General features: G+C 40.2%; 11 protein-coding genes across 11 annotated transcripts; 4 read left to right on the top strand and 7 right to left on the bottom strand.

The window, feature by feature from the left end:
• Nucleotides 1-2,617: 2,617 nt before the first annotated feature.
• On the top strand, nucleotides 2,618-4,148 carry GPD1_3 (glycerol-3-phosphate dehydrogenase; the record flags this gene model as incomplete). Its single annotated transcript, XM_064828646.1, has 2 exons — nucleotides 2,618-2,624; nucleotides 2,680-4,148. 2 exons carry the CDS (start codon nucleotides 2,618-2,620, stop codon nucleotides 4,146-4,148), a joined length of 1,476 nt encoding a protein of 491 aa, XP_064685848.1.
• A 67-nt stretch (nucleotides 4,149-4,215) lies between these two features.
• On the bottom strand, nucleotides 4,216-5,970 carry HGT20_17 (Bifunctional purine biosynthesis protein PurH; the record flags this gene model as incomplete). Its single annotated transcript, XM_064828645.1, has 1 exon — nucleotides 4,216-5,970. One exon carries the CDS (start codon nucleotides 5,968-5,970, stop codon nucleotides 4,216-4,218), a length of 1,755 nt encoding a protein of 584 aa, XP_064685847.1.
• Nucleotides 5,971-6,148: 178 nt separating this feature from the next.
• On the top strand, nucleotides 6,149-8,519 carry ATC70_009412 (uncharacterized protein; the record flags this gene model as incomplete). Its single annotated transcript, XM_064828644.1, has 6 exons — nucleotides 6,149-6,700; nucleotides 6,754-6,896; nucleotides 6,951-7,261; nucleotides 7,322-7,881; nucleotides 7,931-8,196; nucleotides 8,258-8,519. 6 exons carry the CDS (start codon nucleotides 6,149-6,151, stop codon nucleotides 8,517-8,519), a joined length of 2,094 nt encoding a protein of 697 aa, XP_064685846.1.
• A 1,001-nt stretch (nucleotides 8,520-9,520) lies between these two features.
• ATC70_009411 (uncharacterized protein) lies at nucleotides 9,521-9,808 on the bottom strand (the record flags this gene model as incomplete). The annotated part of the gene is made up of 1 exon (XM_064828643.1): nucleotides 9,521-9,808. One exon carries the CDS (start codon nucleotides 9,806-9,808, stop codon nucleotides 9,521-9,523), a length of 288 nt encoding a protein of 95 aa, XP_064685845.1.
• Nucleotides 9,809-10,992: 1,184 nt separating this feature from the next.
• On the top strand, nucleotides 10,993-12,520 carry ATC70_009410 (uncharacterized protein; the record flags this gene model as incomplete). Its single annotated transcript, XM_064828642.1, has 2 exons — nucleotides 10,993-11,184; nucleotides 11,255-12,520. The coding sequence occupies 2 exons, from the start codon at nucleotides 10,993-10,995 to the stop codon at nucleotides 12,518-12,520; spliced, it is 1,458 nt and encodes a 485-aa protein (XP_064685844.1).
• Nucleotides 12,521-12,950: 430 nt separating this feature from the next.
• Nucleotides 12,951-13,222, bottom strand: ATC70_009409 (uncharacterized protein; the record flags this gene model as incomplete). The annotated part of the gene is made up of 2 exons (XM_064828641.1): nucleotides 12,951-13,109; nucleotides 13,157-13,222. The coding sequence occupies 2 exons, from the start codon at nucleotides 13,220-13,222 to the stop codon at nucleotides 12,951-12,953; spliced, it is 225 nt and encodes a 74-aa protein (XP_064685843.1).
• Nucleotides 13,223-16,919: 3,697 nt separating this feature from the next.
• ATC70_009408 (uncharacterized protein) lies at nucleotides 16,920-18,492 on the bottom strand (the record flags this gene model as incomplete). The annotated part of the gene is made up of 4 exons (XM_064828640.1): nucleotides 16,920-17,387; nucleotides 17,441-17,668; nucleotides 17,720-18,363; nucleotides 18,417-18,492. 4 exons carry the CDS (start codon nucleotides 18,490-18,492, stop codon nucleotides 16,920-16,922), a joined length of 1,416 nt encoding a protein of 471 aa, XP_064685842.1.
• Nucleotides 18,493-19,414: 922 nt separating this feature from the next.
• On the bottom strand, nucleotides 19,415-20,847 carry ATC70_009407 (uncharacterized protein; the record flags this gene model as incomplete). Its single annotated transcript, XM_064828639.1, has 4 exons — nucleotides 19,415-20,221; nucleotides 20,284-20,434; nucleotides 20,618-20,666; nucleotides 20,778-20,847. 4 exons carry the CDS (start codon nucleotides 20,845-20,847, stop codon nucleotides 19,415-19,417), a joined length of 1,077 nt encoding a protein of 358 aa, XP_064685841.1.
• Nucleotides 20,848-21,743: 896 nt separating this feature from the next.
• Nucleotides 21,744-22,104, bottom strand: ATC70_009406 (uncharacterized protein; the record flags this gene model as incomplete). Its single annotated transcript, XM_064828638.1, has 3 exons — nucleotides 21,744-21,769; nucleotides 21,826-21,939; nucleotides 22,005-22,104. 3 exons carry the CDS (start codon nucleotides 22,102-22,104, stop codon nucleotides 21,744-21,746), a joined length of 240 nt encoding a protein of 79 aa, XP_064685840.1.
• An 822-nt stretch (nucleotides 22,105-22,926) lies between these two features.
• Nucleotides 22,927-24,143, bottom strand: ATC70_009405 (Mitochondrial fission process protein 1 (Mitochondrial 18 kDa protein); the record flags this gene model as incomplete). The annotated part of the gene is made up of 3 exons (XM_064828637.1): nucleotides 22,927-23,691; nucleotides 23,758-24,035; nucleotides 24,089-24,143. The coding sequence occupies 3 exons, from the start codon at nucleotides 24,141-24,143 to the stop codon at nucleotides 22,927-22,929; spliced, it is 1,098 nt and encodes a 365-aa protein (XP_064685839.1).
• A 464-nt stretch (nucleotides 24,144-24,607) lies between these two features.
• tmk2_4 (mitogen activated protein kinase 2) lies at nucleotides 24,608-25,318 on the top strand (the record flags this gene model as incomplete). The annotated part of the gene is made up of 1 exon (XM_064828636.1): nucleotides 24,608-25,318. The coding sequence occupies one exon, from the start codon at nucleotides 24,608-24,610 to the stop codon at nucleotides 25,316-25,318; it is 711 nt and encodes a 236-aa protein (XP_064685838.1).
• Between the last annotated feature and the right edge of the window lie 924 nt (nucleotides 25,319-26,242).

Below are 26,242 nucleotides of genomic sequence, written 5' to 3'. Positions count from 1 at the left end.
AGAATAACTCTTGTCTTCATCAATAAATCTTTAGTTTTTGTGTCTGATCTTATTCAAATAAGTCTCTTCTTGTTTTTATAATATAGAACATTTTTTCTAAGCTACAAATAATAATCCTTTTATTCTTTGTGCTTAACATGCATACTTTAAATTGCAAATCTTATTATTATCAAACAAAGCAAGCTACAACTGTATAATTTTGAAAACAAGATTCTTCAACATGTCAGGTATCTATTGATAAATTAAAATTAACAAGTTAATACGTACGCTCCGGTTTTTAAAATGTTTGGTCAAATGCATACATGTGTGGTGTACACATGCGAAAGCTCAACGGAGATTCAAATTCTATTGTTCTGAATGATGATCCATAGGATTCCAAAATCTATCGACCGTTAAATGTACGCGTTTCTTGATAATAAACACCCCTTCAAACTTATATAAAAGTTGTAGAGAATTTAAAGGGAAATACAATGGTATCCATACCAAGTATCTAGTATACATTGTTCACCTAATATTTGGTACGATTGTTTTTGCAATTTTTTAAATGTTTTCTAAAAATTAATCAGTATTTGTCATCAAAACATTTTGTTAAGCGTTACTAAACATTGTAGACCAGAAAATTTCCTATCGAATGAATTATCGCTTGAAGCTCTAGTATAATTCTATCATAAAATATTGACAATATTGTCCTGACCAAAAAGAGGTCATCCAAATTTTTTGCTTGCTATCACACGTAGATTTTGAAGGAAAATCCATGATTTTGCACGATACCCTTTTTTAGCCGTATCTCGACAAATACCCATCAGATCCGCACAAAGCATAGACCATTCGATAGCTCTATGTTATATCCATTATAATATAAGAGTTTTAAGTACCAGGTGTATGTTCCTTTCATAAATTTATTATTTGCTCACAACCTTATGAGATTCAAGATTTACTATTTACCCAGCAAGTGATTTGTAACTAATAACTAACGTGGTTTACTCAAAGAATCGTCAAAACAGCTCAAGTTTCAAGGCTTGTAGTGTGAAACATTACCACGACATACGATTTATGTATAAAACAATGCTCGTTTTTGAGCTTGTAACAACAGTGGTGTGAGGATACGTTGAAAGCTTTATTTGCCCTATTGGAGTCTCAGACATTGCTTTAAGGTCATCCCAGGTAAAACTTGATTCTCTGATTTCGCATTATTTGATTCCCTAAAAAGCTTCCAGGGCCGTAAAATCTGCAATATAACCACGTTTCTTGAAAGACATTGTATACAATATCGGGCTTATTTGACAGCTCTACCCAAGCCTGGTTTCAGAAAGCTTCGCTTGTTTTGTCAAGCTTCATTCAGTCTTATCCTAAGCCGAGCTTTGTCAAAACAAACAACCTTAACCTTGGTCTACTTGTTAATATGATAGCAGCAAAATACACTCTTATAACGCAGTTTGCAAAAGATAGAGCCACTTTCTTCATTCTTTAGTTTAGAGAAACTCCACAATTACGATCCATCATTATTCTACTAAAAGGGCAAGGCACGAAAATATCCGTCCAGATGTGCTGAATCGAATTACAGCATTTCGAGAGCGATGAGTTATTGCATATTTAAGCTTAATGTTTTGGTTGGATTTATGCCACAAAATTTGTAATTCTCACTATCATTTCAGAATTATACAAAATCATATGGAGTCTGAATAAAAAATTGATTGTAAATCAGAAAATTAGTAACATGATATTACATCAAATCCACACTGTATTTTCCCTTGGCGTATCCTTTGGACAAAGAGCGATAATCCTTGAGGTTGAATTATATCATTTCTTCTTGACGGCGACGAAATTTTGTGGGAGGGGAGGGGGGATGCTTGACCAGCACGGATTGATGTCAAGTTTTGAATCATGGTAAGACATGCAGACAAATCACGATTCCACAATCTGTAGACAGTGCCTTGTAGATGATCATGGGCAGGGTGATTACGATTTGTGCATCTGATGGATACTATTAATGAATCTATTAAATACAGTTCAATAGTCTATGCATGTATAATCAGCCTTTTTCATTCATGTCTATTACATTATTCTGTCATAATTTTCAATACTGTATCATTTTACGTCAAGCAAAAAACGATCTGCAGTTTACAGATAATTAAGGTTGCATTCCTGGGATAAACATAAGCGTTGTTCATCCCAATTCGCTCTTGGTCGATATGAATCGAAATTCAAGATCTCTATGTCTTCATTTCATTGATGATACCATACACTACCTCTTGAGAGTACCGAGGATTGACTCCTGAGATGGCATGTAGAACAAATGTGGATGTCTATTGCTAGTACAAGCCTCACTACGGTCAGCAAAAATCGTGTTATTGCTGAATGGAGAACAAGGATTCCTCTACATCCATCCTGCCTCTTTGAAGTCTAGTTAGCATATAGGCTGTACAAAAATAGCACACTCAATCATGTTAATTGACCCAAATGTGTCGTGTGTCGGAGGACACCTTAATTTAGCCTGATCTCCTCTCTATTTTAGGTCTTTCTCAGTTGCCCCTCTTTTTTTTCTTTTCCTTTTTTTTTTTTTTCTTCTTTTTTTCTCTCGTCTCCTTCCCTTTTCCTCAAACAAGCGCATCATACTATGAGCAGTAAGTTATATCTCGAGTGTCTATAGAGCTCCCGCCCACTCACCTTGCACACTAGACGTACCTGTAACAGATGGCTCAGCTACATCTCCCACAGTGAATAATACAGCCAATGTCGCACCACCTGTAACCGCAACAGCAGCAGCACCTACAACCGCCACAGCAGCAGCTCCTTCTGTAACTGCATCTATTGCTGCTGTGGATGCCTCAAAGGATGCCACTGCCGTCAAGTCTAGTAGCGTTCCTGAACCCAACCCAGTGCTAGCCAACGAAAATGCCGAGAAGAAATCCATGGATATCACTCCAAATGCTCACAACGGTCCCGCCGCCACAGAGCCAGCGCTGGTTGCCTCACCTACTTCACCCATTTCGCCTGCTTCTATTCCTTCAGCACAACAAGCCGTCGTACCACCACCTTCATCTACATCACCAGAAATTCCCATCCCTTCTACCACTACCACTACTGCCACTGCAGCTGCTCATCCTACGCAAGCACCTCCAGTTCTCTACCCAAATACTGAAAAGCTACTCGTAGAACTAAAGCAGAAAAAGGAAATGATTCGTCGTATGGATGAGGAGCTATACTACCTTCGTCACATCAACCACGATTTGTCTGAAAAGGAACGCATCATACAGGAACGTATGGTGATGCGTCAAAAGGACCAAAAGCAACTTCTGGACAATTACAACGAGCATATTCGAGCACGAAGAGCAACGCAAGACGACCCCAACACGATTCACAAAAAGTTACAGAAACTCAAGGTGATGATTAAGACGCTAAGTGTTGCTTTAGCCCAGCAATGTGAATGTAACACAGCAACCAAGGCAGTGATTGGCTTTTGGGTCAACCTTCATGAAGCCATTCAAAAGATGGGAGATCCTCTACCTGTCAACCGTATTGAAATGCTGACTGAAAAGTTTCTCATGGATGTCTTGGTTCAGAATATGAATTACAATGCTTTCACTGGCCTCAAGATCTCTCAACCTTATACCCAACTCCAAATGTGGTTTGATAGATACGAACCTAGTTTCTGTACTCGTCTTCGACAAGAAATAGCAAAAGTCGTGGTCTCTGGCAATGTGCCTGATTCAGATATACAGCAAGAAATCCAGAAATTAAACAAGCGCATGTACAACTCGTTGTATTCATCTCTACTCAAGGCATATCCGTTCATTGAGCAGCACGACTTGCAGGAAAAGGATGCCAGTAAGCAATATTCTGTCATGTTGAGGGCTATGGTTGATCAGGCATCTGCTATTGGATATGCAATGCGAGGACAGGAAGTGGAGATTGCTGCTGCTGCTGTGGGCGAGGGATCTGAGCCTTTTGATCCCAAGACCATGGTGGATGAGGATGGCCAAACGTCTGGCATCATCAGTCTCTGTATCTCACCGCCTATCATGGTCTATTCCAATCAAGTGGATGTATTGGAAAAGGCACGCGTCCTCTGTCTACCTACAACGACCACCGCTCCCATGACTACTACAACTGCCACTGCTACTACTACCACCACTACTACTGCATAATAATCTTGAATAGATGCTATTTCCTAATGCAAATTACACATATCTCTCTATATAAAATATTTATTGATCACTTTCTTGTTCTTTCGCCAGAACCAAAAAACTTTCTAATGGAGCCCCTGTATTCATAGGGCAACAACGGAGGATCACGCATCGTAAACACCTTGTGAGGATCCACTTCTTTAGGCAGCCAAATTCTAAAGGTAGCGCGATCAAACTCGCCTATCAATGAGATCCAGCCCACGCCCGCAAAGCTGAAATCCACAGTAGCGTGCGATCGATGCATACCACGTACGCGCACAATTTCGTCCATGGGTTCCAGAGAGCTCATGCGCAGTATCGATTGATCCTTGACAGGGCGAAGATGTGTGTTTCTGTCTTGCAAGGCATGCGCAGCGGGCAATTTATCTGTTTTTGTTAAATGAGGTGCCAGTGGACTGAACATGGTGAAGAGGACTGGATGGTCTGATTCCAAGAGATCAATGCGGACGAGAGGCTTCAGTAACAGTGATTTTCCTGGCTCTAGCTTGAAGGTAACAGGGCTCATCTCCTTTTGATTCACAAGCTTTTTTTGTTCGTCATAGTCAAGTTGATGTATCAGTTGCTGGTCGTTGATGATGCCAGGCGTGTCAATCAGGAATCTGTCTCTTGTCACAAAACGACGCTTCTCCCAGCCTTCTCCATCCTCCGAGGTCATTCCCAACGCATGCAACGGCACTTTGATGGTGCCCATGGTGGTGCCAGGCACGGCTGAACTTGTGATCTTGTACTGAGCCTTGAGCTGTGATTTCAACCGACGTCCTTCTGCATCCAGTGTACCTCTGATCTGCGACATGAATTGATTCACAAGGGCTGATTTGCCCACATTGGTGCTTCCTACTAGGTAGATATCGTCTGTAGGTAATCTCTCGCGATCCATCTTACGCATGAGTGTTGGAATGCCCCATCCCTTTTTGGCACTAATCAATGTCACTGATACCACTTGATTTGTAGGCACGCCAATGGCTTTCATGTGTTGCATGATCCAATCTCGGATGCGCTGCTCATGACGACGAGCGGATGCTGGTAAGAGATCCATCTTGTTGGCAGCAAGTAGGATGCGCGCACCAGGATTTTGTTGTAACAGCTGAGGTAGATGGCCCATAGAAGCAGGCAAATCGGTGACATCGAATACAGCCACCATCAGTGGGTCTCTCTTGGTTTTCAAAAAGTCCAGCGATCCAAACTGCTGTGATGAGCGCAAGAAATCAGGCGTACTGGAAGTGGTGCTGGCATTGTGATGCTGCAATGCATAACATCTTTGACAGACGCTACGTTCACTAAGCTGATGATGGTGTTGCTTTTGCTGATGCTGCTCAGCTTGGTTGTCGATAGGCTCTCCCTCCAACAGTGCTCTTGTATCTGGATCCAATTCATCAAGAGCTGCTTGGTAGGCTTCCTCATTCAGAGATTTGTTTTGCTGCTTCTTGTTAATGGAGTTGGATGATTTTCTGTCGGCTACGTAGCCTGGTTGAGCAGGATTAGATTTCTGAAATGGAGCACCACAGCCGGGACAATCCCCTAGAGCTGCCTCAGTAGAAGCCATTGTAGGCTCTACGGAAGGCGTTGTTGTTGTTGTTGTTGTTGTTGTTGTTGTTGTGTAGCATTGCTTGGTTTGCCAGAGAGCATTGTGCACACCTAATGTGACAGCTCGCTTACCATGGCAATGGACGATGGCAGGTACGAAGTTGGCTTGCAATGATCGATGAGAGGTCTTGGATACAGTGCTGCCGTTGATACAAAGGCCTTTGACAGCTTGAGAGAGCCTTGCTGCAGATCGATTCATTTCCAGGTATGTAAATGGTAAAAAGGAGGGGTGCTAGCGAACGGGATGCTGCATTTCATGAGAGAAATTTTCAAGAGGAATACCAACTCCGTTGAATCATGCCCGTATTGCCATCAATTTCTTGTGTTTAATTTTATTTCATCAAGTTGCCCTTTCATTCTCTATACTATAAAAATACATGAATTCATCGAAACAAAAGTTTCCATTAGACGATGGCGGCTGGGTAGAGACACCAAAGCTTCGACATCGCCTCATCCACTCGCCAGAGCGAAAAGCATCATCTGTGCCCTCCTCTCCATCCATGATACAATCAAATCACTTTGAAATACTGTCGCCTTCATTGTCCTCACTGCCTGCTTCATCCTCCAGTACAAAGAAGCATAAGCACCGAAAGAAGAAAAAGACACCACAGCATAGCAGCAGCAGTAGAAACTCACCGTTATCACAAGAACTGGCTGCACATGACTGGGATGATCATATTGTCCCTATCAATGATGAGGATACGTTACCGAGCCCAGCTCTGAAAGAACAAGCATCTCCACAAGACACTGTTCAGCAACCTTCGCAGCAGCAGCAACCATCATTGCCATTGCCTGATGATTCTTTACGCCAAATTTCGTTCTTGGATTATCTAAAGGATGAGTTGACAGTGGCAGATTTCGACAGTGCACAAGAGTTGAAGCGAGAGCGTGTTACCAACTTTTTAGGTGTTCCAGGAGCAATAGAAAAGGTATAGTCTGCAAATGTTAGTTCCAGTAGGCCAAGGGACTCATGCAATGATAGCTGATGGGATTCGGTTTCTTTGTTTGCCTGGATTCCTTTTTATATACCTTTACCATTCTTCCGCTTCGATTCTGCTTAGCATTCTACAATTTTCTAATCTACATATACAAGAACATACAAGTGTTGTTCAAGCAGAGAGAGAGGTACGTTATACTGGCGCTCTGAAACACACGGCAAGAAACTAAACGCAATGGCAGATTTGTGCGATTAAAAGCATCACAAAAGTGCGATTTGCTCAAAGGTTTTCTCATCATCATTACATGCATTGTCATGTGCTGGCTGGATCCATCGCGCATTTACCATTCTATTAGAGGACAGGCAGTCTTAAAGCTGTATGTTGTATTCAATGTATTGGAAATATGTGACAAACTATGCTGTTCTGTGGGCGTTGATATTCTGGATGCATTATTCTCGAAATCCACATTAGGCAATCCAGAGCAAGGCATGGGTGGTGCCGCTTATGCCAAGAGACAACTAAAGCCAATTACGCTGTTTGTGCTAGCAGCTGGTTACATGGGCAAGTAGATTGAACCTGATACTGATAGCAAGGTACTGACACTATGTGTAGTGATTCATACCACTGTTCTCTTCTTTCAAATGATCACACTCAATGTAGCCATCAACTTTTACTCGAATGCTTTGTTATCGCTTCTCATTTCAAATCAATTTGTCGAAATCAAGCAATCCGTCTTCAAAAAGTTTGAGAAAGAGAATCTATTCCAACTGACATGCGCTGATATTGTGGAACGATTTCAACAGTATGCCTTCTTGTTCATCATCACCTTGCGCAATGTCATTGAACTATCCGAATCAGGGCCATCTTCCATCCTGCCCTCCACATTTGTGCCTCTGTTCAAGCTACCAGCAACCACGTCGCTCAATACACTCATGACGCCCGTTGTCATGGTGATTGCCTCTGAGCTCATGGTCGATTGGTTAAAACATGCATTCATTACAAAGTTCAATCAGATCAGACCCACCATCTATGGAAAGTACATTGATGTCTTATGCAAGGATTTAGTGATTGGAAGTCCCGGACGAATCAGCGGTAGACACCATGCCTTTGTGGATCAATCTCCTGTCGTATCTCGTCGCATTGGGTTCCCAGTACTGCCATTAGCCTGCCTTGTAAGTGTTGAGATGTGTCTTATATTGTAAAGACTAACGACCCAGTTAGCATGTGCGTATGATGCAACAAATCCTGCCCATGATGTTCATGTCTCATAACAGTCAAACAGCAAACACAAGTGCAGCTGCTTCCATGATCACTAATAGCTTGTTAAATTATTTAATCAACAATCAAGGCATGGTGAATCAAATGTTACCCGCGCGTATTCAATTAGTCGTGTTGTCCATGGTCAAAGGAGGATGGCTGGAAAATGGATTGGATCAGTTGTTCCGCTTTATTACTTGGACGTTGGTTGTGGTTGTGCTGGCTGTCATGTAAGAATATAACCCGGCTAGAATGAGATGAGTTTATGTTGGCATTAACGCGTTGCTCTAGTTTACTTGCACTCAAGGTGGTTGTAGGCATCAATTTGCTTGGTTTCGCATACAAGAGATTTACTGGTATGGAAGAACGCGATGAGGCAGAGGCGAAAAAAGATAAAGAGATGAAAGCCATGAGCAAGGATGAAACAGAGTACAAAACTTATATTCGAGACTATCTCAGTAATCCGGATGACAACATCATGGGAGAGAAGCAAGTGAAATACACCTTGGAAAATGTAGATCGATTTTCAATGGTAAAGAGTCGTATTCCATAGACACAATGTACATAATAGCTAGCTTGATTGCTTTGTCCGATACAAAAACCAAGAGAATATATGTTTAAATGCAATACTGGCAATTTTCAGAAAGATTAGCACCAACAAGCAATTGACTTTTTTTTTTTATTTTATTTCTGACAATTGTTTCTTTACCCTATACGATCCGAACCGCTACATTTAGTATATTCCCCAATGTGATCCTTATATACATGTTCCTGAATTTGGCGTAGTGTTCTTTTTATGTTCTGGTGCTTCTGTGTACGCAATGATGGCTTTGAGAAATGCCGAGATGATTGAAGAGACGGCTTCCGAAGCAAATTCATGCAAATGGTACTTTTCATCTGTTTTCAATCCAATTTTGATACATTCGATAGTGAGTTTTTGAACTCTTTCGACTATATGGAATTGATCATTGAACCAAAGAACTGCAAATAAAAAGTACGACAGTAAGGAATATAGTAAACCTGTGTGCCCGAAACAGAGTAGTAAGTATGAGCTGCTGTTTCAAACCCCAACTGTGTAAGTTACCAGGCACAGGGGAACGCTTGAAAAGCACGACGCAGTATATCATCATATCAGTCATGGCTTTATTGAGCGATTTGAACTTTTGAATAGGGGCGTTTTGTTGGCATTTCGCAGTTGTATTGCTCCTATCTGTGTTTGTGTTGCTGCTGTTCATGTTGCCCGGTGTCATTGCGATAACCCATGATGGAGCGATAAGCTTTGCTATGGCTTGAAATTTATCGATGATTGCATCTGCATGGCCCTCGTCATCTCTTACATCTACTATCTCTTGCTGCTGCTGTGCTGCTATGCCTACTCTTCCTTCTAGACTACACACAAGCAGGTAAGTCATGAGGATCATAAATCAATTAAGCCATATCAACATCAATGCTTTTTTAAGGCTAACCAACCTTGTCAACCTCTCTTTAAGTACTTCTTTTGTCCTGATTTCTCTCAAATCTATCCACTTTTGAGTATCCAATAAAAGGCACAGCCTACTGTATCTTACTTGGTAATGCCATGATAATCTTATCCAACCCAGCAAGGTAGACATCTAATCCAATGGCCTCATTCCCGGTCTCGAATTCATCTACTGCAATCTCTACTAGCTTAACACCTTGTGATAAACTTTTTCTATCTACTGATCGACTGGTTGAGTGATAACCCAACTTGGAGGTAGTTGTATCAATCAATTTATCAACTAATTGCGAGTAGGTTGACTTTTGTTTTGCATTGTTGTAAGGTGGTGGATAATCTGCGCTTGATGTGGGTAGTTGGCTCATGTTGATGCTGCTGTACAGTAGATTTGAAATGCCCCAAGCCATTCAACCTTATTTGTACCAGTGTAATGTATGTTTGATGCAAAGAAATAGAAGGAAGATGGACTATAGAAAGAGAGAAAGTGTGAATGAGGTTTGAATTGAAATCAAGTTGTGAGCGAGAGAAAGAGAGAAAGAGAGAAAGAGAGAAAGGGAAAGGAACATGTCAAGTTAAAGATAGAAAAGGGATTTTCAATGTACATGGAAACTCTGATTTCAGGTGATTTATACTCTTTTTTTTTCGCATCCCCGTTGCTACTCGCATACATGCATCGGTCTGTTTCCTTTTCATACTAATACCTCCTTGATATTTCATCCATTCACAGTAGCACACCTTTTTAGCTATCATAGTAGGGCATTTAGTGTGCATATTAGTTGGTCTAGAGGCTAACAAAATAATTTGAATTGTTTGGACACATGAGTGATTATCGTCGTAAAATTAGCATTCATCCTCCCATCAAAACGTCGCCTTTTCAAGTGGTATTCATGCAATCTTTGGTGGAACAACTGTGCCTTTCAATGGCTGTACAAGCCCATCGTATGTAATAAGATTGCTGAATTTCGGTCGAGCTTTCGGTCTAATAGTTGCACTACTAATTTGTAAAATGCATATCATAAGCAATAGATGTTCTGGCACACTTTTTTTTAATGGCATCTGGCTGAGAGCTCGACAATACAAAGCACATGGCACGATGTGATAGAAGCCAGAGTGTCCTTCAATGCTCTCTCTGACACTGACGGATGCACTTCACTTGGCGTGAGGCAAAAGAAACCGTAGGACACAATTGTGAACATCTTCAAAGGCTTGTAACACGAGAGTTCTGTATCTGGAAAGGATTAGATTTATACATTGTCAATGGGCATGACATTGCCATAAAATGTGTACAAGACAGCTTGTAGTACTCGGTGCTTTTTGGCATGGCTATAACCTCAGACAGCACTATAAAAAGCCTGCGCCTTAAGTCTTGTCCTTCAAGCATTATTACCAATACTAGCTCAAGCGATACAGAATTACGGCGGGAATCACTAATGATAGCCACGTTCAGGCACCACACCTGGAATGAGGCACAGCAGCAAGAATCAACATTTAATGAACTCCTACCTATTTTTATGTCCGAGCCTCTTCCATTTTCTTTCATTACAACTAAATGACTATGATGAGCAGCAATGATGAAGAATATGTCGAAAACTCTGTCAACCTTATCCCCTCCATCCAACTATTGCGTGATAAATGCACAACTATACTAGACCAGTGCAAGGCTTGGAACGATCAACAGCCCATTGAGGGATTGCATAGATACACAAACTCCCTTACAGCCGAATTGCACTTTATAGACAAAGTAAGTCTTCTCGACAAAAAGAAGGGAAAATTGAGAGGCTAAACTTTGCCTTGAACAAAATCACAAGTAGCTACTAGATAATCCCAAAAGGATCAAGAAAGAGCACGTCCAAAGTACAAACTTGAGCTATCTGGAAGCTGTTTTCGAAGCGCTGTCGCAAGCTGGTGAAAGAAGAAACGAGGTAATGAGATTGGTGAGCGCTCCAGCGCAAAACAATAACCAGTGGATGTCCAGAGCTGCTATGATCCGTAACCATAGTGTCAAAGTTGACATTGTTGCCGAAAATGGGTTGGTGTGGATAAAGGTCATTGCTCGTAATGCGAAGGCTTTTCGACATGAACTCATGGGATTGGAATGGGATGACTCTTCTTCTTCTTCTTCTTCTTCCTCGGATGAAGATGAGGACGATGAATCAGAGGGCAATGATGACTGCAAACAATCTTTATTAGCATCATCTGGTGATTTTGACAGTTTACCCATATTCAAAAAGGCTCGTGAATATCTCAAAACAGCTCAAGCACATCACGTCCAGTTCCACACACCCATTGTTGTATTTGCATTCATGCGCATCAAACGCGACGAAGACGTATTTGTACAGAGGATCATGGATCGATTAACCGAGATTGGTATTGTTGTCCACTTGCAAAGCTCACACAGCACGCTCCAATCGTCTTATCTACCATTGCTGAAAAACGTGGGTGATCTGGATCATCTTACAACACCTTCAATCAATCTGGATGTCAGCTCAACATTAGCGATTATATCCGAGCTATCTCATCATGTGTGTTTACCCAAACAAGTGTCCGCTATTCCCATACAAGTACAAGCCGAGCGTGAAGCACTTGTACCTGCACTACCTCAAATCTTGCCTTACATCACGGGTAAAAAGCTTTGTATCATACAAACTGCATATGACCGGCTTGCAGATATCGTACATGTTGTGGGCGGTCCGAATGAAACCGCTCGATTCAACTATCTATTCAGAAAGCATCTCGGCCTAGATTTGGAATTCGACCAAGAGCTGTGGACTATATTGCCCTCGTTGTCTGTAGAAATCATGCCTGATGCATCATCAGAAGCCTTTGTCAAATTACTCGATCCACCATCCCAGAAATCCAAGCTGAATAATGGACGCAAGATTCGTACTCGATTCTCCGATTTTCATGCAAAAATCTTTGGTAGTGGAGACCATTACAAGATGACTACACTGACATCTATTCAGTGGATGGAGATTGCTTTAAAGGATGCTGGTGTGCAAGGTGCATTATTGGTGTCTCATGAACCTCGCTCTTTGGCAGAGAAGAAGATGGAATCAAGAGGCGTATCATCCAAATGAAATATATGGATAAGTGACAATTAACATTGTGTGTATGTATGTGTTACATTAGAAGCAAGTTGATTTTACTCTTGTATAGAATTAAACTGTATGTATAAATATATATATATATATTAAGACGAGGCATATATGTATATTGTTGGAAGAGAGGGAGAGAACAATGTATATTGTAAATTATGTATAAAGAGTGGTCATTTGCTGGCAGCTGAACCAAAGGATTGCAGTAACATAGAAGAGAGAAGGGCAGATCGACAGAAATGGTATTGCTGTAGTATATATGTATGAAATTTGATTGAATGAACAATTCAGTTAATGGTGAGGACCTGTGCAGAGGCTCATAAGAGTGTGGAAGTATGGATCAAAACGTCTTGGACAAAGATAATATAGAAAGAGCGGCTGACTGGCATGAAGAAAATGGCATTGCAGGGTTTTAATCAGCATTGATGTCAAATTGAACATCAGGATAATCAGCGCACCACTGTTCATCATTGTCAATGCATTCCACGCTAGTGAATTGTTCTTCAATAGCTGGATAGAATTGACTATCCTTCCATTGCGATGGATGTACTCCATTTCGAGGACAGGAAGCCTACTAAGAGTGAGTCAATGTAGACAAGATACTACAAAATTACATACCGAATGTCCAGGAAGCCAATTGCCACATAATTCACAAGTTGCAGGTAACGTTAATGGGTTCATCATGATAAGAAATATAGCTGAAAGAAAAGAAATGAATTGTGCGGCCCCCTTTACGCTCTTTATAGAGAAACTAAAAACAAAGTGTCATCATTGAATTCAAGGCTCCAGCACTCTAATAATCAAATAAACAACTCATGTGGTAAATTGATTGTCATACATGATACCCACTTTTTGTACCTCCAAAATATTAAAATATATATATAAAAAGGGCGTTTTTTTGGAATTATATATCATTTGATTTACCCCGTGTCCTTTTATATGTATTCTTAATCATCATTCTCCATGACGTTTCCCTCGTTTTTTTTTTTTACACAAAGGATATGTGAATGGGTGTGTTTGAGTGTGGCCCTGAAATTAGAATATGACATGTACCCTTTTATTGTCATATTGCTAATTGATTCAGAAAACAAAAGCATGGTAGAGCAATTAAATACATGCTGTAACACAGAATTCCTTGTCAATTTAAAAGAGGAACCGTACCCTTCTTTTTTTTTTGCATCAGAATCAAAAACAAACACATATTCATACCCACCTACTGTTAGACCATGTGCAGCTTGATCTTTTAGTCTGAATGTTGCCTTTCTCCCTCCTTTTTTTCTGTAGTGTCATTACTCCTTTTTGAGCTGAATAAACGAGTTGCAAAGATAACTGTTGTTATGATAAATTAGAAATTAAGCGATTCTTATTTTCTACCAGCCCTCTTATTGGATCGAGAAGAGTTACACCTAGTTACTTAAGATAATAAGAAAAATTGGTGTTCATTATCAAGGCATGGACAGGATAGTGGCTGGCCCCTCAGTTCAGACTGTATAATGCATTCATGTTTTAGCATTTGGTTTGTTTGGCGCATGGAGCATAAAAGAAACATGTACAACATTACATGTCAATTAAAAATCCACGCATTCAACATTTAGGTAAATATATGTGTGCGTATGTTTACAAAGCATGAAGGGAATGGTATAACATTTGGCGGCTAAATCATATCCTGACGAAATATTCAGTGCAAGACATTTGTTTCAACGTATAACGTGCCAGTCATCTATTCTCGCTAATGCTCAGTGAGAACCTTGTCCTATCTCGTTGTTGGATTATTTGATGTTTATGATATGATTGATGGAAAATATTTCATAACAAAAGGCAATGGTAACCATCCCACTCTAATGAAGTGAATTTAAACAAATAGTTCTGCTTTATAGCTGTATATCATTTATGGTGCTATCGTTACCGTAAATATACACCAGTAACTTGAACTGAATCAGAGCCCATACTCAAAGCACTGCATATAATTCGGATTGGCATTTCATTATGGTTCGTAATTTGATGAGCAATCCGCACCAACTCAAAGAATTTGCCACATATAAAAAACATTTGCCACAAACACAGAAGAAAATATTCCGGTTACTACTCAATTCACAATTCCCTTTTTATTAGCTATCAAGTCCATCATAACAAGTGTGGCATTTATCTTGCCTGCCACCACCACCACCACCACCCACCACCAAAATTTATTAAGCCTCCGCTCTGATTTTCTTTCCGCGAATTGGCCGTTTTTGGTCCAGTTTCGATTTGCTCGATCTATTCTACTCGATTCGACTATATAAAATGTGCTTATTATCCTACTCCTCCTTAAGCTTTCTTGGGGTACTTTTTTGAGCTGAATCTAATGAGGGTATCTACGATAGTTGTTTTGAATAAACTTATTGAGCAAACCCTGAAAATGTGAAATGTGGTTTTTGGCCAAAATGTCGAGATTCTACATACAAAAGCTTTACGAACAAAGTCTGAGGGGTTGCTTTGGGTTGAGAGAAAGTCTTCATTTTCAGGGTGAAAAACGCGATCGTTTGATTTTTGATGAAAATCATGAGGTATCACTCACGGATTTCGGTCGAATTTTGACGATCCAAAAAGAGTTGTTCAAAGGTGTCAGACAGCTAGTGCTAGATGAGAGCAGTAGTTTGGTGCTATTCTGACCGTCTAAAACAGCTTTTAACTCGAGAAATCACGGCTCAAGTGCATCCAAATTATACCGTGTTTTGCATACATTTGAGCAGTAAGAGACGATTTTAGTATGCTGCATGCCTGTATATGGATTGCCTCCATTGATACAAACATAGAGCATCTCAGAAGAGTCCCATCTACAGTTACCCGTTGCCTATGGGCGGTTTTTGTTTCTTGCTAGTATCTCCTGCTTTTAATCTTCACTCTATACGAGATTGCATCTAATTCAATATATGGTAACATTGACCTATAAGAGGGTTTTATCATAGCAAGGCGAAGGTGCGAATAAGCATCTAACCCAACATTTGGTGATATTAACCTCAATGAGGGTTTTATCATAGCGAAGCGAAGGTGCAAACCCATAGTATTCAAGCAGCAAATTCGGGTTTTCATTTCCATTGTTAATAAGCTTACCAGCAACATATCGCATCAAAATGTACATAAATCAGCTTTACCGAAATCAATATGCCTCCTGTTCGAATTAGAAGTTGCACAGGCTGCCAAACTGCCCTTCCAGAAGGCTTCAGCTACTAAAGATGTGATTCATGCCGTGTAAAAAAAAGCCATAAAGCAAAACATAGCCAAATTTGACAGTTTTCAAGCCTTCATATCTTGACATGTAAACCTTTCTGAGCCACCGGAATGGCGCCAAATGATTGTACTCGAGTAGTAGTAACTTCCTGACACCGTTGCTCAACTTTTTGGGGACCCAAAAAACATGGTCAAAAATCGATCAAAAAGCATGAAGGGTACCTCATGCTTTTCGTCGAAAATCAAACAATCGCATTTTTCTTCTTGAAAATGAAGACTTTTACTATGGTATATATCAAATCAAAATGTTTCTCTCGATCTAACGTAACCTCTGAAACCACTTTTATGAGGTTTCATATGCAAAATATGACTATTTTCGCCAAAAACCTCTTTTCATATTTTACCAAATTGATCAATGGTTTCATTCAAAGCACCTATTACAACTAGCACTATTGGAAGCGCCTTGAAAAGTACTCCAAGAATGTATTAGGAAGCGTTGGATTATCATCACAACTTATATAGTCGAATGTCAAAAAATAGATTCAAGAAGTCGAAAAAAGACGAAATCTATCCAATCTTAAACAGAAAAAGTAGGCTGAGCTTGAATCGGTTTTAGCGGGTGGCACTGCTGCTGGCTGGCCCATACTTTTTTTTGGGGAATCATGCCTCGTTGAGGTGTCTTTTGCAATGACAATATCTTAAAAAAGTCGCTGTAGAACTTACACAAGTTCTGTATTTACTTATGACCAGCTTTATGTCGCCATCTTATTAAGAGCATCAGCAGCAGTGAATGATATGGCAGTTCTGTTATCAGAAAATGGCGATTGTGATGTACAAATGCTGCATAAAATTTGAATTTTCTTTAGCATTGTCCCAATAATAGGCTTCGTTTGATATCAGTGTAAGCAAAAAGGATGCTGAGGGAGATACCTTCTCTTCTCCTTCTGGCTCTGATATAACCTACGAAGTATATCGGCTAGTTAATGTATACTATAAACCAGTTTTTGGTTATGGATGGCTAAACTGTATAGAATGCAATCTTATTGCACTCTCCAAGTTACGATTCATTGTTTTTGTATCGATCCCGAGCAAACCAAAATGCCTGGTTCCTAAATCTTACAACTTGAAAAATATCGAAAGACTAAAATGTATTATATTGATCGATTTATTACTATTCGAGTGTCAAACGGCCATTTCTGTCTTTTCGATACACCGAAACTAAGATGAATACACCAAAGAGCAAACACAAGAAGCCAAATGAATCACCAAGGTAGCCATACAGAGTAGCAACTCGTTTTTGTAAAGGCAATGAGAATAAGTAATGCTCGACATTAATAGATGCGACTTTCTGATTAAAGATGCCGTTCAAGGTAGGCTCATAAATACCAGATACACCTTGAGATACACATCTGAAGAGTGTGAACCCATTTTCAACAGCACGAAGAGTGTTTGTCTGTTGGTGATAAGTACCAATAGGTCCCCAGGTCCAGCTTGGTTGAAGCATCAAATCAACGTTGAGTGAACTTGATTGTAAAATGAAATGTGGGAAATTGAAGTCAAAACATATGCCACCGCTCACTCTACCAAACTCCTCTGTATCCACGTATTGAAGCTTAGCAGGGCCAGCGGGTTGTGTTTCCTGGACAATGTTGTTAGCGAGTAAGTTCTTGAGCGATAGATGCGAATACTTACGACGCCAGGGACTGGGTTGGCTTTATTGTAATCAATTGCAATCTCGCCTTCTTTGGTGATAAAGACAAATTTGTTTTGGCCAACAGGTTCCACGGCAGCATATGTAACGCCCAAGTAAACCTTATGGACTGATGCAAACTTCTTGGCTTCTTCAAGGAAATCGAATTCATCATCCATGTCTTTGACTGATGATGTTAATTCTGACCAGATAATTAGCTTGGCTCCAGCCTATGTCAGCAAAATGAGTAAATTGTCATCAGTTCAGGCCAAGGTACAAACCTCCACTAAAGACGTTGAATGATTAAACCAAACATCATGTCTCATTTGCAAGTCAGGAAAATCACTTCCAGGGCCAACGACACAGCCAACTTGTTCAGTTTTAGGGATGTATTTAGGATAACTTGTTTGATAGAAGGATCCAGGATGAATATTCACACGAGCACCTCCATACGTCAAAACCAGAGCAATGATACCACTGACGATGGTGACGGGATGGGTCAACAGCGAAAAGTATTGTCTCTTACGCAAAGGGATAGTATTTTGGTTATTGTCTTCCTCCGCGTTATTAATGTCAATGCTACCAGAGATGGAAGTATCTCGTAATAAATTATCATTGGTGGCAAGACATTGCAATGGTAAGCTACTGATTTCCAGTATCGATGTACCAAATAAAGCAACAAGAAAGTCAATTAAGGGTCTTCCGCCCAGAGATGCGATCTGAGCAAAGTCAGGCCAAGTTACCAACGCAGTTGACATTGAGGGATAATCGCCAATAGGTCCATATCTAGCATTCAACATCCATAACCCAGCCCAGAGACAAGGCAAAAGTAAAACACGAGTCCAAATGCAATGTGAACGGCTCAAAACATATCTCTCTGCAAATAAAATGACCAGCAGCAACAGATGAATGATCAGGGATGCCACTAATGATATGAAATTGTCAGTACACTGTCGATGTGTTGGATTATGCACATACAAAACATAATCCAAGCAACCGGGAAGCGCGGTCCTTCATCTACAATCTTGAAGTTTCCCAAAAATGCGAGTGCCATGGATATACTGCTGACAACATATGCTGTAAAAATATTGCTGTATGATTTATGACGAGTATGCAATAGAACGAGGGGTATATAAAACCAGGCAAACAATGGGATGGCCTGATAACCAAAGCCTAAAACTCTGTTCATTTCATTAAATTTTGGTGCTTTATTCCTGGTTGATGGATCCAATTTACGTTGTTACTGCGAGCGGTATAAGCAGCCAGTGTCTAACTAATTTTTCTTTGCTCAATAACCCCATTTATATGTTTTTATGAAGATTGACAAGAAACGAAAGAACAAGATGTGATGAGAAAAATTGCAATGAGTTTAAATACAGTGAATGGCTACATCTTGTGCAAGTTTCAAATGCTAAAAACGTACAAAAAAAGCTTACACTTGCACACTTTAAAAAACATGTATAATTGAAGGCGTAAATTCAGTGCATTTGCAGGATGTCATGGAACAGCAAATCAGGTTTGATGTACAGGCTTTATGCAAATGTAAAGACACAAGTGCTCTAGTATGTATTTGTACATCTACACCTAGTTTTAGTACTTTTATAGTGTGTGCGATAAAGTCAGAAGCTCCGGGTGATTTTAAATCATACCAAAACTCTTAGAAGCCATATGAATGATGATCTTCTTGCATGTCGCTGTAATCGTCACGCCTTGTTGACTGTGGATACAAGGAACTGGCCCGTTCTTACTATTACTCAAGGAGCATGAGCGTTAACTATTGAACTAAAAAAGGCGTATTGGCCAGCAGGCGAACAGTTCCATTACGAGTATTTGATATTTTATTTGATTAAAGTATGTTGACAAAAACTATCGCTTGTAAAGGTAATAGTTCTTCTTAAATATTTGATTTGGGGTAATCATTAAAGCAGAAGGAGGGAGAATATTACATTTTTTTTTTTTTTTGCATTTGGAAATATTTACAATGTATCAGTGTTACCCAAGTCATTACAGGCTTGCTTAACTCTCTTGGACATGGTCTTTTCACACTCACGGATGAAGACACGGGGATCGTAGTACTTCTTGTTGGGCTTACCCTCACCTTCAGGGTTACCAACTTGAGTTTGGAGGTATCCCTTCTTGGATTCGTAGTAGTTTCTGAGACCTTCCCAGTAAGCCCATTGAGTATCAGTGTCAACATTCATCTTGACGACACCGTTGCGGACAGCTTCAGAGATCTCGGCTTCAGAAGAACCGGAACCGCCGTGGAAGACAAAGAAGACAGGCTTGGGGTTCTCACACTTGAGCTGTTCAACGACATAAGCTTGGTGCTTACCCAAGAGTTCAGGGTGCAATCTGACGTTACCAGGGGCATAGACACCGTGAACGTTACCGAAACCAGCAGCAATAGAGAACAAGTTGGTAACCTCACTGAAGGCCTTTTGGATATCCCAGATGTCTTCAGGTTGAGTGTAAAGAGCAGAGTTATCAACACCAGAGTTGTCAACACCGTCTTCCTCGCCACCAGTGATACCAATTTCCATCTCGAGCCAGCACTCAATAGCAGCCATGCGCTTGAGATACTTGAGACAGGTCTCAATGTTCTCTTCCTTGGTTTCCTCAGAAAGATCCAACATGTGAGAAGAGAAGAGGGGTTCACCGTGAGCCTTGTAGTATTGCTCATCAGCAGCAAGCATACCATCGAACCAAGGCAAGAGCTTCTTGGCACAGTGGTCAGAGTGAACGATGACGGGAATACCGTAGGCCTTGGCAACAGCACGAACGTACTAGCGATGATTAAGGTTAGTTGTTTGTATAATGGTCGAGACCCTGTATCTCTCAAACTTACCTGGGCACCAGCAACAGCACCAATGATGGAAGCTTCTTGGTTCTTGTTATCTAAACCCTTACCAGCAAAGTAGGCGGCACCACCTTGAGAGAATTGGATGATGATAGGAGACTTGTTATCACGGGCAGCTTCAAGAGCAGCATTGACGGTACTATAGGGGAGATGTTAGAATGGATCCCGAGTCAATTGAAGAGGCAAGATGTTGTAGTTCAAGAACCGCCAATCTGGGGGAGGATTGGCCGTGTCATAATGGTTGTATTTGTAAACAAATACGCACATGATGTATCTCGAAATATATAAAAAAAAATTGCCTCAAAAGCGAGCAGATACTTGCCTAGTGGAAGTACAGTTGATGGCAGGGATAGCAAAGTTATGCTCACGAGCTATAGTAAAAGGGATGTGAGCGATTCATGAGCCATACAAGAAAAACGCGGGGTAGCCAAATCAGAATCCCCGGTTGACTTTCATTTAAGGTACAGGAAAAGAACACTTACCATACTCGAAAACCTTCAAGAGGTTCTTTCCAGTAACAACACCAGCAGGAACAATATCGAGGAGACCCATTTTTAAAATACGACTTTAATTTAATGAAGAAAAAGAAGAAAAGAGGACTTTGATGAGTGACCCCAAAGCTCCCCTATTTAAACCTTTTTTTTTTTTTTTTTCTTTTGGAGATTGAATGATGTAAACCTTCTGTTATACCATGCTTTAACCTTCCGATAGATGAATTGGGTACTAAACTGTTGGACATCCTGGGAAAGTAACCATCAACAAAAGGTCACAGACAACAGAACTTGTAGAAATGATCCGGGGATTTCCGTTTTTTGCTTATGAAAATCGTATTGCGTATAGGAGAAACACGTAAACGATGATCACCTTTCATTCTATTTGAAAGACCTGCTAAAGAAAGTCTTGTTTGTGTGATTTAAGGATGCAACGCCTCGCAATTTAACATGGGATTAAAGATAAAATGGCATGGCTACCAAGACAACCATTGATGTAATTGCCTCAAGCATTTAGCTTGTATACATTGTCGTTGTACTATTATGAGTTTGAAAGAATGCCAACTAATGTGATAATCCAGCATATAGCACAAAGGAGTTGAAATTTAGCATGGTTAATAATGATCTCACATTGATGAAGGTTGGATTTATGCATTAGTTGTAGTAAAATGTTTATTGAATAGATAGCATATATGGCTATTTGAATCTTCGCTTTAATATACGTGGACAGAATAAATGTAATTCCAAAGGTTTCAATAAAGAAACTGCCCATACCTGATTGAAAGCGTTTAAATGTACCCAACCCGAAAATCATACCCATCATCAACGTTTGAAAATCCCTCCAAAACCGCCTACTCTCCCGATTACAGACGAAGAAATGTATGGTAATATTACAAAAATGAAGATACTTGATAGAATGAACTAGATGTTATAGAGAAAAAAAAAAAAGAGAGCTGCTTATTTATCGGCACAAATATACAACACTAGACATGCACATCAAATTAGTTGTCGTTGTCTGCGACATTTGTATCGTGCTTACCGTTATTTCCTCTGATAAAGGTATCGCCATAAGTGTTCTTCAATCTTCCTTCAACGTATTCTTCTGTGTTTTCCAATGCAATGTTCATGTAACCATCCAAACAAGCCAAGGTTCCTAATGCACCCATAGTACACGTAAGAAATTAACTTTCATCACATCCTGGTATTCCGATTGTCTACCTTTATAATCAATGCCAGAGTTTAATCTGACCTTGACAGTTTGACCCAATACAGTGCTCAAAAAGTCAGTGGGCGTCTTTGCGTTTGATTGATTCTCCATGGCAGTGATTGTAATAAGTTTTCAATGAAAGATGGAGCCAAAAAGCTTTTCCTCAAGCGTGTTAAGTAGTCACCAAATGTGGTGCTTCCAACCTGCTCTTCAGTGTCCACAAGCTTGATAATCCGATTGGCTGGTTTCTTCAGTTGCTTTCTACCAGGAATATAGAAAGCATTTTCATTATAGGAGCGAGCCCTCCCATATGCTAATAAACGAGCTCAAATTAAGTTTATTATAGTTAGTATGATAGCAAGTCTTTTGAATGCAAAAAAAAAAAAAGAAGATGGCTATATGCGATTAGACACGCTAAACTTCGAACTTTAGTTTTTTCAGGCAAGGAGATTTTGATCCGAGTGACGAGCTTGCATTCAAATCAACAATGCAAGCAGTATCAGTGATATTTTAAACAGAATATGAAACAATTTATGAGATATGTATAGCTACATATTTACCGTCGCATTTCCAGTGTATTTGTTGTGTCATTACATGCACTTTTTATTTGTATCAGATATCGAGTGTAGTGAAAGAAGGGGAATCAGAAATAATATATTTTTTTAAGGTGTAGGTGGGTTCTATTGTGGGTTTACGACAAAATACTAATCAAAGATTTAGGTATTCAGTTCACTACGACTTAAATCTGCATTTTTTTTTTTTTCAAGATTTTAGTTGTACGCGTGATGGAAGAGATATATAATATACGTATGAAGTATAATAAATTAGAAAAAGTTAGGGAAAAAGGATGATATCTATAAGAATAAATAGGGTACGAAATGGAGATGGGTGACAGAGTTGGATTTTAGACTTTTGCTTGAATCAAGAAACAACTTAAAGGAGCAAATAGGCAGCAATACCAGCAGCAGCAGCAACAAAAGTACCACCAACACGGACGCTCTCACCAGCATTTGGAGAGGCAGCAGCAGTGGCAGAAGAAGAAGCAGATGCGACGGCGCTGCTGAACCTGGAGGCAACAGACGAAGTTCTAGCAGCAACAGCAGAGCTCACCATACCGCTGGATGCTTGAGCAGCGGCAAAATCAACGAGACCAGAGGCTGCAGCAGCATCAACATCAACAGCGTCAACGGAAGCTAAAGAGTTGGCATGGAGTTCATCTTTGTCTTCATCACCCTCATCATTCTCATCATCCTCATCACCCTCGCCATCCTCATCATCGCCACCATTTCTACCGTGCTTGTCACCGTGCTTGCCGCCGTGCTTGCCGCCGTGCTTGCCGCCGTGCTTGCCACCCCACTTCTTCTTTCTGTCCTCCTTCTCTTCATCTTCTTCTTCCTCATATTCATCATCTTCCTCATATTCATCGTCTTCCTCATATTCATCGTCTTCCTCATATTCATCTTCATCCTCATCTTCATCCTTATCTTCACGTCTGTCCTTATCCTCACGCTCGTCCCTATCCTCATTCTCGTCTCTATTCTCATTCGCGTTTGCGTTCACGTTTGCGTTTGCGTTTGCATTCGCATTCGCATTTGCATTTGCATTTGCATTTGCGTTTGCGTTTGCGTTTGCGTTTACGTTTACGTTTGCGTTTACGTTTGCGTTCACGTTTGCGTTAGTCTGCAAGAGAGGGTTGGCCTTTGAGATTTCAGAAAACAATGAGATTGGTGGGCATGAAAAGAGAAAATTGGCATTTCAACTTACGGTAGGTACGGCATTCAAGGGTCTGGCAAGAGTAACTGTTGTCATAACAACGACAGGAGGCCTGGTTTCAATTTGAATATTAGGACCAGAGAGATCAGGCAGGTTGGTCAGGGCAACACCTTGAAGACCACCTTGAAGACCACCTTGAAGACCACCTTGAAATCCACCTTGAGGTCCACCTTGAAATCCACCTTGAGGTCCACCTTGAGTTCCACCTTGACGACCTCCTTGACGACCTCCTTGACGACCTTCTTGACGGCCTCCTTGTGGATGGGCAGCTAAAAATGAAATGTTAATTTTGAATTAGATGATGTAGATGTCTTGTACGTACAAACAGCAGATGTAGCCAAAAGGGCAGTAATAGCAAGAGCAGTGAACGACTTCATTGATTATAATATATAATGGATAGTTATGTTCAATAAAAGAGAAGTAGTATTTAAATGTTTATGGATCAGAATAAGAAAAACCTGGTGAGACTTACTACAATATTAAGCCTTTATATAATCCTTGACATATTTTCCCGACATTTCAAGCAAAGCTAGTCTTAAAAGTAATAATCGGAAGAATTGAGCATGTTGTTGTTGTTGTTGTTATTGTTGTTGTTGATCTGCTGCTATTGTTACAAACATGTTGGCAAAAGAGCTTAATTTCCGTTTTTGTAGTAACCATGGCAATAGACTTTATTTCCGGTTGAATAGCACCATAGTGGCATCGGGAATTTGAAACTCCATAAAGCGCAACACTGTTGCAACACTCTACGGCTTGTGCTTGTGGTGACAAACTTGAGCCGCAGCTTTCGCATGCAACACGTAATGTCTCTTTCCCTCTTTATTCACTGAAACAATTGAATATGGGTCTCATGCCACCAGTCTCAAATAGCCCAACACTACAAGGCGATTATGATATATTGATGAAAGATGCGCAAGAGCTGATCGCTCGCAAAGACAAGCTAGAGCAAGAACTAAGAGAGTTGGAAGATGTCCTCATCAGTGCTGGTGTAGGCATGGATACACCTTTAGTTGATAATGCAGGCTTTCCTCGATCAGAGATTGATGTTCACACTATCAGAACCAGCCGCAATATGATTCATCGTTTGAGAAATGACCATCGAGATATCATGTCTGAAATTGAGGCAACTTTGCATCGAATCCATCAGTTGAAGAAAGCATCCGACGAAGCAGGCACCACTACATCAGCTCCAACATCCACAAGTAGCACTTCGAGTACCAATGCGACTACCTCTGATTCTATCGGTAATATATCAGATGCAACCAGAAGCGATGAAAGGCCCATTCCTTTCGCAGTGGTAAATGCGGTTGCACCTGATTCCCCCGCATACAATTCTGGATTACGCAGAAATGATCAAGTTGTTCAATTTGGAGGTATTCATGCTGGCAATCATAGCCGTTTACAAGCTTTGAATACACTGATCAGCCACAGCGAGAATCAGACACTGACATTGTCTGTCTTGAGGGATGGAATTTCACTTCAAATGTTGATACGACCAAGATCTGGATGGGGAGGTAGAGGCACTTTGGGTTGTCATCTATTGCCTTTGTAAATGTATTTTGTGCCCAAGCTAATAAAATTGAGATACTTTTTGTATATTATTATCCTTCATTTCATGTGAGATTATTGCGGAATGGCCTTTGTGTGTGTGTGTGTGTGTTGTTTGTTTTCTTTTTTTAGAAAGTGCTGGATTTACATCATCTTATTCAAATCTTCAATTCAACACTCATACCAGCATACAATCTACATTGTGGAAACTGATAGATGAACACACAACAGTTTCAATCATACATTATGTATATGGAGTCTTTCACAAGTAAGAATTGCTTTGTATGTCGACTGCAAATTTGATAAATATGTCGTGGTTATCTTCTAAATTCTATTATCTATCTGTTCACCTTAGGTTTCTTTTAACCCTTCAGTGGTAAACTGCCTTATCTCAGGGCTTGCTGGTTGCATGTCTGATAGTAACAAAAAATTGAGAATAGAGGAGCTAGCTGCCTAGTTAAATTATATCATTAAGATTTTGAAGTACACAGATCGGCCTGCTATCTTGATCATTCAAACATGAGAATCAGAAACGAGCCATCTTGATTTAACAGACGTATTTGAAATTCCAGAACTGCACAATACAATATTATTGAATATGAATCTTCTTGTCAACCGTCCGTGGAATAAACACATTTATAGTTAAGATGGCATACTAAACAGCTAAATTGCAGATACAAATACGCTTTTTTATGTCATGAGGTATGAACCATGAACCCATTGCATTCCAATACGATGTATTAGGATTTACTTTGGACGTGACAAATGCATTAGCATTTGAACGAGCAATTTGCAACGCTCGAATCCACTAAATGTATAAAAAAGGCGCAAAAAAGCATAAAAATGTAGCCATGCTAAGCTTTAGTCTGAACTAGTTTGTTATTCCCTTCTCATTAGCTTCAAAAACGTCAATGGCTTTCATGAGAAG

Source organism: Mucor velutinosus (genome assembly GCF_035048745.1).
Source record: "Mucor velutinosus strain NIH1002 chromosome Unknown tig00001563, whole genome shotgun sequence".
Taxonomy (NCBI): Eukaryota; Fungi; Mucoromycota; class Mucoromycetes; order Mucorales; family Mucoraceae; genus Mucor; species Mucor velutinosus.
This window is presented reverse-complemented; position numbering and strand designations above follow the sequence as displayed.